The sequence below is a fragment of the Myotis brandtii genome, unplaced genomic scaffold (genome assembly GCF_000412655.1).
Source record: "Myotis brandtii unplaced genomic scaffold, ASM41265v1 scaffold616, whole genome shotgun sequence".
NCBI lineage: Eukaryota > Metazoa > Chordata > Mammalia > Chiroptera > Vespertilionidae > Myotis > Myotis brandtii.
In genome coordinates, this window is record NW_005370346.1 from 494,800 (window position 1) to 504,738 (window position 9,939).

General features: G+C 37.9%; 1 protein-coding gene across 3 annotated transcripts in view; it reads left to right on the forward strand.

The window, feature by feature from the left end:
* Positions 1-7,724, forward strand: part of LOC102240592 (zinc finger protein 527) — a 25,909-nt gene extending 18,185 nt beyond the window's left edge. For all 3 annotated transcript variants that reach the window (XM_014528087.1, XM_014528085.1, XM_014528086.1), the window contains one exon: positions 6,017-7,724. In XM_014528087.1, coding sequence (XP_014383573.1) covers positions 6,017-7,506 — 1,490 coding nt within the window. In that variant the 3' untranslated portion in view covers positions 7,507-7,724. The remainder of the gene's footprint in view (positions 1-6,016) is intronic.
* The last annotated feature ends 2,215 nt before the right edge of the window (positions 7,725-9,939 follow it).

The following is a 9,939-nucleotide window of genomic DNA, read 5'->3' on the forward strand; positions in this document are numbered from 1 at the left end:
CAGCTGCAGTTTGTTAGGTAATTTTCAGGTTGCAAAGGGCCAGGCCTTTCATATGCAAAAGCCTCTGTGCACAGCTTGTGTGGGGCGGGGTCTCAGGGGATCAACAGGGCGGAGCAAGCAGCTATGGCTGCTCCCCAGTCCTACCCTAAGAGGCCCCGGGTCTCAGTTTCCGGTAATCGCTGCCAGCACCTCTGAGAGAAAGCCGCCCTCAAGTTCTGCCCGATGCCAGACAGTCCAGTTTCTCCCATTATGAGTCTGAGTCCCCAGAGATTCACCCGGAACTGGAGTTCAGAGCAGTTGTGAGCTTGAGACTCCCTCCTGATTGAAAAAGACAACCGCATCCTCAGCCGCCAGCCCTCTCCACGTGTGCTGTGTCCCCAGCCGCCAGCCCAGCTGCCAGCCATTTCCACATGCGCTGCGTCCTCAGCCGCCAGCCCTTTCCACGTGCGCCGCGCCGCGTCCTCAGCTGCCAGCCCTTTCCATGTGCACCACCTCCTCAGTTGCCAGCCCTTTCAGCGTGTGCCTCCGTACCTCTGCACTTTACTTCCGCACCTCCTCTGAGTCTCAGTGCTTTTCTCTTTACTTCTAGTTATAGAATTTCCACTCAGCCAGCCTTCCTGTGGTTCTGGATGATGTCCGTTTTGTCTTTTAGTTGTATTTTTGAAGTGGTTGTGCGAGGCAGCAATTTCCGGTGTTTACCTATGTCACCATTTTGGTTTTTCCTCTATTCTTCATTTTTTTATGGAGTGTAATATGTTAAATGATTTGTGGATATTGTACCAATCTTGCATCCCAGGAAGAAATCCCACTTTATCATGGTGTATGATATTTTTAATCTATTGCCCGATCCAGTTTTTCAATATTTTGTTGAGGAGTTTAGCATCTATGTTCATCAGGGATATTGACCTATAATTTTATTGTTATTATATCTTTATCTGGTTTTGGAATTAGAATAATGTTGGCCTCATGAAATCACCCAGGAGTTTTCCGTCCTAGAGTTTTTTGGAATAATTTAAGAATAGATGTTGGTTCTTTTTTTTTTAATATTAAGTACAATTCACTTGTTAAGACATCCAGTCCAGGACTTTAGTTTGATGGAAGGGTGTGTGTGGTTTTTTTAAATTACTGCTTCAATTTCATTAGTTGTAATTTGTCTGTTCATATTTCCTTCTTTTCTTCTTGATTCCATTTATATTGGAAGATTGTATGTTTCAAGAAATTTATGCATTTCTACCAGGTTGTTCAATTTGTTGGCATATAGTTCATAGTACTTTCTTATTATTCTTTGTATTTCTGTGGTGTAAGTTGTTACTTCCCTTCCATTTCTGCTTTTATTTATTTGGCTCCTCTTTTTTTCTTGATTAGTCTAAAGGTTTACCAATCTTGTTATCTTTTCAAAGAATTATCTCTTGGTTTCATTGTCTTTTGTATTGTTTGTGTGTGCATTTTTTTTAGACTCTATTTCATGTAATTTCTTTCTGATCTTTAGTGTTTCCTTCCTTCTATTCACTTTGGCCTTTGCTTGTTGTTCTTTTTCTAATTCCTTTAGGTGTAATGTTAGAGTGTTTATTTGAGATTTTTCTTCTTCTTGAGGTAGGCCTGTATTTTTTTGAGTTTCTCTCTTAGGACTGCTTTTGCTGTGTTCCATAGGTTTTGTGTAATTATGTTTTCATTTTCATTTGTTGAAAGGTAACTATTGATTACTTTCTTGATTTCATTGTTATCCTGTTCATTTTTTAATAGCATGTTATTTAGCCTCCATATGTTCTTCAGATTTTTTTTTCTTGCAATTGATTTCTAGTTTCAAACAATTCTGGTCATAGAAGTTGCTTGATATGATTTCAGTCTTCTTGAATTTATTGAGACTTATTTTATGTTCTGACATGTTGTCTATATTAGTGTTTCATGTGCAAATGAAAATAATGTATATTCTGTTGCTTTGGGGTGAAATGCTCTGAAAATAATATTTAAATCTCTCTGGTCTTGTGTGTAATTTAAGGCAGCTGTTTCCTTCTTGAATATCTATCTGGAAGAAAAAAAAAAAAAGACCGTACCCTTTTATGTAATGATGTTTACTTTGAATTTATATTAGTTCACACAAACACTCCATCCATGCTTTTGTTCCGGCCCTCCTGTCCAGTTTAAGAACCCATTGTGGCCCTCGAGTCAAAAAGTTTGCCCACCCCTGGGTTAGGGACTACCGTATTGGACAGCATAACTTTATCTAGTCTTTTACAGAAGGAGATCCCATCTGTAAGTCTGTGTGCCATTAGTCAGTTTATTCACTGGAACATATTTGGGGCATTAGCAGCAAACTCCCTCCTTCTTAAGATTTCCCCATAAGGTACATGTCTCCAGAGTTTGTTTATTAAAATCTTTATTGTTGAAAGTATTACATATGTCCTCTTTTTCCCCCCTTTGACTCCTTATAGCCCACCCCTGTTCCCCAACATAGGCCTCCTCCACCCTATTGTCTGTGTCCATGGGTTGTGCATATATGCCTACAAGTTCTTTGGTTGATCTCTTTCCTTTCATCCTCCCACTCCCACCTTCCCTCTGAGATTCGACAGTCTGTTCCATGCTTCTATGACGCTGGCTCTATTTCGTTCAATATTTTATTTTGTTCATTAGATTCCACATATGAGTGGGTACTTGTCTTTTTCTGACTGGCTTATTTCACTTAGCACAGGGGTGGGCAAACTTTTTGACTCGAGGGCCACAATGGGTTCTTAAACTGGACCGGAGGGCCGGAACAAAAGCATGGATGGAGTGTTTGTGTTAACTAATATAAATTCAAAGTAAACATCATTACATAAAAGGGTATGGTCTTTTTTTTTTTAGTTTTATTCATTTCAAACGGGCCGGATCCGGCCCGTGGGCCGTAGTTTGCCCACGGCTGACTTAGCATGATACTCTCCAGGTTCTTCCAGACTGACTCAAAGAGTAAGAGACTCTTCTTTTTTACTGCTGTATCACAGCTTTTTTATTTACTCATCTACTGATGAGTACTTGGGCTGTTTCCAGGTTTTAGCTATTGTAAATTGGGATGCTATGAACATAGGGATGCATATATTCTTTCTCATTGATGAATTGGGTCTCTTTGGGTAAATTCCTAGAATTGGGATCACTGGGTCAAATGGCAGTTCCATTTTTTTTTTTTCAGGAAACTCCATGCTGTTTTTCCATAATGGCTGCACCAGTCTGCATTCCCACCAACAGTGTCCTATTTTCCTGTCTTTTCTTCATTCAACTGTAAGATCTTTGTTATATTAATCTGGTTCTCTATCCAGTGCTGTCTAATAGAAGATTCTGTGATGATGGAAGTGTGTTTCCCAACACACTAGCCATGTTTGGCTTTTCTCCACATCCTCGCCAGCACTTGTCATTTGTTGTTGTTGATGGTAGCCATTCTAACGGTGTGAGATACCTCATTGTAATTTTAATTTGTATCTCTCTGATGATCAGTGACTTTGAGTATTTTTTCATATGTCTCTTGGCCATCTGTATGTCCGCTTTGGAGAAGTGTCTATTTAGGTCCTTTGCACATTTTGTAATTGGATTGTTTGTCTTCCTTTTGTTAAGTTGTATGAATTCCTTATATATTTTGGATATTAAACCTTTATCAGATGTTCCATTGACAGATATGTTCTCCCATATAGTAGGCTCCCTTTTCATTTTGTTGATGGTTTCTTTTGCTGTGCAGAAGCTTTTTATTTTAATGTAGTCTAATTTGTTTATTTTCTCCTTAGTTTCTTTTGTTCTAGGAGATGCATCTGTAAACATATTGCTGCGAGAAATGTCTGAGATTTTGCTGCCTTTGGTTTATTCTAGGATTTTTATGGTTTCACGCCTTACATTTAAGTCTTTTATCCATTTTGAGTTTATTATTGTGTATGTTGTGAATTGATGAACTAGTTTTATTTTTTTTGCATGTATCTGTCCAGTTTTCCCAGCACCAGTTATTAAAGGGACTGCCTTGACTCCATTGTATGTTCTTGCCTCCTTTGTCAAATATTAATTGAGCATAATGGATTGGGTCGATTTCTGGAGTCTCTGTTCTGTTCCATTGATCTATATGCCAATAGAATCTCCTGGGTTTCGAACTAGATTCACATCTAATACGACCTTTTCCTCTTCCAACAGTATACATAAGCCTACTACTATGTAGTTCTGAATGGATTCCAATTTGATCATACCTTGACATTTTTGCTACAGCATTTTGCTGCCTAAGTCAAGAATATTCTTTTTTTTAAGAGGGTGGTTGGAGCTCTAGGAACCTCAGAATCTCCTATACTAGAAGTGTCTGTAGTATCCTCCCATCAGGCTTCTTTTACTCAGCATTGTGAGGGAATGACACCTGTTTCAGAGCCACATAATTCATTGTTTGTCCAAATCTCCTACTAGTTATCTTTGGTAAAAAGTACACCACAAGTTCTGGTTGGGTGCAGCTAGCAGGGACTATTAGGTGTTGTATAAAACTGCTATTTTCCTGGAGTAGAGATTTATTCTTAGTAAGAGGGACTGTAGTGTTCATGAGAGATAGATACAGGAGAAGAGGTTTAGGAGAATGGATGAGGAAACAGAAATAGTTGTACTTCTGTAGAAAGAAAGATCAACAGTGTGAACCTAACAGAGGATCAGTGAACAAAGCCCTCTCAGGCCTGGGTTAAGATAGGGGTCCAAGTAGGATAATATCCATGGCTGTACTTAGGAAGAACTAACTGGTGGGTGTAGGGGCTTTGTTTGAAGAAGAGAGTATAAAGGTACAGATGAACAATATGTTCTTGCGTTCCAATTTTGTACTGACCTAGTATGGAGGCAGCTTTATTTTCAGCAGATGGTAAACAGTTAATGGAAAAGACTGTATCTAATTAACCCCAAAATATTAATATGTGTAGTTCTAAAATGATCACTAAGTACTTCAAAACATGAAAATGACTCCATCATGGAAATAATTATTATATTTTGGAAACTTTATCAAAGCCTTGAAAATCATTTTGTTGATGGAGTTTGAATATGAAAATCAAGCTCATAATCGCTGTTTGCAGACTATATTTAACTAAGATAGAGAGTTTTGATCTCTGATTTTCTGACATTTATACTACTCATAATCAGTATCATTCTAACTAATTCTTTATGTGGCATATTGAATTTTTATGCACAGAATTTTATCTTTCTCAATAGAGTTTTTAAAAAGAAGGACCTGTGTCTCAGACTTTTTTCTCCTCTATTAGGTGCTCTAGTAGTAGATTCTAAATAGGTGAATATATCATTTGATTATTGTGGTGTGTCAGTAAAAGGACTTTCTCATTTCACTCTTTTTGAGATCATTTTTTAAACAATAGTTTTCTTTCTCTTTTATATCAACCAGTATCCTCTCCTGAAAATATCAAGTATGTACTCTGAAGCATCATTTTTCTCTCAATATTGATAAATGCTGACTTCTAGATTCCTTCTAGACACTGAGGGGGAAAAAAATTTCCCCCTCTGGTCTGATAAAATTTTAGAAGTTGTTGAGCATTTTGTCAGGATTCATAGATTAAACAAAATGCTGCCATTGCCCTAGATACTGGATGCAACAGTAAGGAGAAAAAGAAGTAAACAATCCCTATCCTTGTGGATATTTTCATCTTATGAATAGGACTGGATAGTTCAGGATGGACTGGAGACTTTAAAGACTAGAGGCAGGGAAACTGTGATTATGATCTACACAGTTGTCTCCAAATATTTATCTTTTTGGCATTTAATTTTGTCTACTTCTTGATGTCCTGCATTTAACCTGTTTCCCCAGTCACCTCCTCCTCATTACCAGCACATATACCTTCCTCTAGCAGCTCTCTTCATTCTTTGTTCTTTCTTTTTATTTTGTTTATATTGCATAACCTAATTTGAGAGATGTCAGAACCATGTGCTTTCTTTCCTTATTCCTCCAATTAATTCTTCAATTTCTTCTATAATAGTTTACTTTCTCCTTGCAAAGGATAAAAGATAAATTTGCTTTCTTTATATTTTTCAGACTGGGAGTCTTGGTATGAAATTAAGGAATTATCTCCAAAATGGTACATTGATGATGAAGAGGAAATATCTCAGAGCATAGTAATGGAGAGACTTATAAGTCATGACATTGAATGCTCCGGTTTCAGAAAAACTTGGAAATATAAGTGTGAATTTGAGAAGCGGCATGGAAATCAGGAGAGGCATTTCAGGCAAGTGGCAAGTCTTAAGGAAATCTATGCTATGAAAAGAGACAATGACTATAATAATTCTGAAAGAAGTGTTATCTTGAAGTCAGTACTTTTAACGCAACAAAGAGTTCCCACAGTACAGCCAGTACATCAATTTGATATTTATGATCAAATGTTCCCCCAAAATTCAGTCCCAATGGAGCACAAAAGACGTGCTGAGAAGGAATCTTTAATAGGTAATGAATATGAAAAATTTAACCAGAGTTCATACCTTAGTAAAGCTAGAGGAATTCCTCCTGGGGAAAAACATTATGAAAGTAATGATTTTTCAAATCGCTTAAGTTTCCACTCATTATTTACTCAACGTCAAACAACACATTTTGGAAAATTACCCAATGAATGTGGTGATGCCTTTAGCTGTTACTCATTCTTTACTCAACCTCAGATAATTCGCAGTGCAGAGAAACCTCATGCATGCAATGACTGTGGAAAAGCCTTTAACCATGACTTCTTTCTCAGTGAACATCAGAGAACTGATATTGGAGAGAAAACATATGAATGTAAGGAATGTAACAAAGCCTTTAGACAGAGTGCACATCTTGCTCAACATCAGAGAATCCACACTGGAGAAAAACCCTTTACATGCAATGAATGTGGAAAGGCCTTTAGTCGTTTTGCCTTCCTTGTTGAACATCAAAGAATTCACACAGGAGAGAAACCATATGAATGTAAGGAATGTAACAAAGCCTTCAGACAGAGTGCACATCTTAATCAACATCAGAGAATTCACACTGGAGAGAAACCCTATGAATGTAATCAGTGTGGAAAAGCCTTCAGCAGACGCATAGCCCTTACTCTGCATCAAAGAATTCATACAGGAGAGAAACCCTTTAAATGTAATGAATGTGGGAAGACCTTTGGCTATCGCTCACACCTTAATCAACATCATAGAATTCATACTGGAGAGAAGCCCTATGAGTGCATCAAATGTGGGAAGTTTTTCCGAACTGATTCACAACTTAATCGACATCATAGAATTCATACTGGAGAGAGACCTTTTGAATGCAGTAAATGTGGGAAAGCCTTTAGTGATGCTTTAGTTCTAATTCATCATAAGAGAAGTCATGCAGGAGAGAAACCCTATAAATGTAACAAATGTGGGAAGGCCTTCAGTTGTGGCTCATACCTTAATCAACATCAGAGAGTTCATACTGGGGAGAAACCCTATGAATGCAATGAATGTGGGAAAGCTTTCCATCAGATCTTGTCCCTTAGGCTACACCAGAGGATTCATGTTGGAGAAAAACCCTATAACTGTTAATGAATGTGGGAATGATTTTAGCTGTGCCTTAGCCCTTAGACAGCATCAGTAAATTCATAATTAAACTCTCTGATTATAACAAATACTAGAGGCGTGGTGCATGAATTTGTGCACCAGCGGGTGGGCTGAAACCAGTTCTCCGACACCCATCGAGGGGTCCCGGATTGCGAGAGGGTTCAGGCCAAGCCAAGGGACCCCACCAGTGCACGATCAGGGCCAGGGAGGGATGCGGGAGGTTGGCCAGCCAGGGAGGGACCGCGGGAGGGCTCCAGGGCATGTCTGGCCTGTCTCATTCAGTCCCGATCACATGGACCCCAGCAGCAGGCTAACCTATGTGTCAGAGCGTCTGCCCCCTGGTGGTCAGTGCGCACCATAGCAATTGGTCGACCAGTCGACTGCCCCCTGGTGGTCAGTGCATGTCATAGCAAGTGATAGAGTGGCCTTAGCATATCATCAGCATATTATGCTTTGATTGGTTGAACGGCCGATCACGGCCAGAAATGTAGCATATTAGGCTTTTATTATATAGGATAAGAAAGAGAACCATTAGTCACCACTAAGTCCTTATTAAACAAATATCAGTAAGTTCTTTGGTTGGTAATTCTATGAATGTAGTACATATGGAAAAGTTTCAGCTCATGAGCATCCTTTATTTGAAATAGCCTGAGTAGTAGATATGTTACTTTGTGATATATTACTATGCCTTGAGACTTTCCTCCCCATAAATGCATATGATTCTGGTGCCATTATTAATCAGTGAGAGCAGTGTATTGGTCATAAGCTGACCAGTTATTATTTTCCTCAACCTAGCAATTAAGGGATTGGCAAATAGCCCTGTCTAGATCAATAGAGCCAGAGGGTAAGTATTATTATGGGTAGTAAAAGAAATTGCAAAGTTTCAAGGATTTAGTAAGGTTACAAACTCATCAGCAGTTTTCTTTGCCATTACATGAGAAAAGCTTTTCCAAGACAAACAACACAGAGGAAAGTGGAGCTGAGAGACAGAAATGTGATGACATTGTTTGATCTCTTGGATCCAGTCATGTCTGAAGTCTACGCCATCTTTCACTTTTTCATTTTTGTGATCCAATACATTTCTTTCCTTTTTTCTTTCTTTAGTTAATTTGAATTGGATTTTTGTCTTTTGGAATTAGAGTCCTGACTCATATATTGTATGTTTGCTAATTCCTTGATTTAAAAAATATATTTTTTTTATTGATTTCAGAGAGAAAGGGAGAGGGGGAGAGAGAGATAGAAATATCAATGATGAGAGAGAATCATTGATCAGCTGCCTCCTGCACGCCCCCTACTGGGGATCAAGCCTGCAACCTGGGCATATGCTCTGACTGGGAATCAAACTGTGAACTCCTGGTTCATAGATTGGTGCTCAACCACTGAGTCACACTGGCTGGGTTTGATTTTTTTATATTGCATAATTATTTATCCTAAGGAGAAACTCTGATATAACAAATATATCAAAGTTGAATACACAGCATTCATAAAACTGAGAGAATTACTTCATTTTATTAGTTGATAAAAATTAATTTTGTATTATTCTGTTTCAAAATAGGGATGAATTTTTTTTTTACCAGTGCAGTTTGTTTATTTTTATATTTACAGGCAAAGGATTATAACAGGATACTTCTTAGTTAAATTTACTTATAATGTTGTAGAATTACTTTTCTTAAGGCAAAGCTGATGCAAGGAAACTATTTTTTTTTAAAATAAAGTAATACAATGTCAATACACACAACAACATGGAAAATCTCATTATGCTACATGAAAGAAGTCAAATACAAAGATTGCCTGCACTATGGTTTCATTTAGGGGAAATTATTGAAAAGGCAAAAAATTCACCTAGTGACACTCTTTATTAGGCTTTTGTATAAGGAATTAAAAACATTTGTGACAGTGACTCACCATGGGCCTTCAAAGAAAGAATGACTAGCTAAGAGAATAATGGATCCATTGGTTTAATGAATGACTCTTTTTTTTTTTTTTGAGGGGAAAAATGCCAAAATTTATTTTCCAACAGTCAGCATCAGCAGGTAAAACTACAAGGTTTTCTCCGTAGATCATACATTCACAAGGCATAACAGTGAGAAAGCCTCTGGCATGTCCTCTGTAACAATATCCACTTCACAGTGTAAACAGGTTCTAGTATTGTGTTCATTTACAATTTCAGAAGGAAAGGCACAACTTGGCAAAAAAATAATAATTTTTTTTTTTTATCCTGAAGTCAGGTGCAATAACTCAGAGACCAACTTTTGATACACGTTTTGATGTACATTTCCACATTGAGGGGAAAGACTCGGAAACCAGGGTCTTTCCTTCTTTTTCCTCGTTAAACCACCAGAGCAAAGTTTCAACATTTGCTTATTATATATGCAAGAAAGGGATTTAAAAAAATCACAAAACATCTTGAAGGTCCAG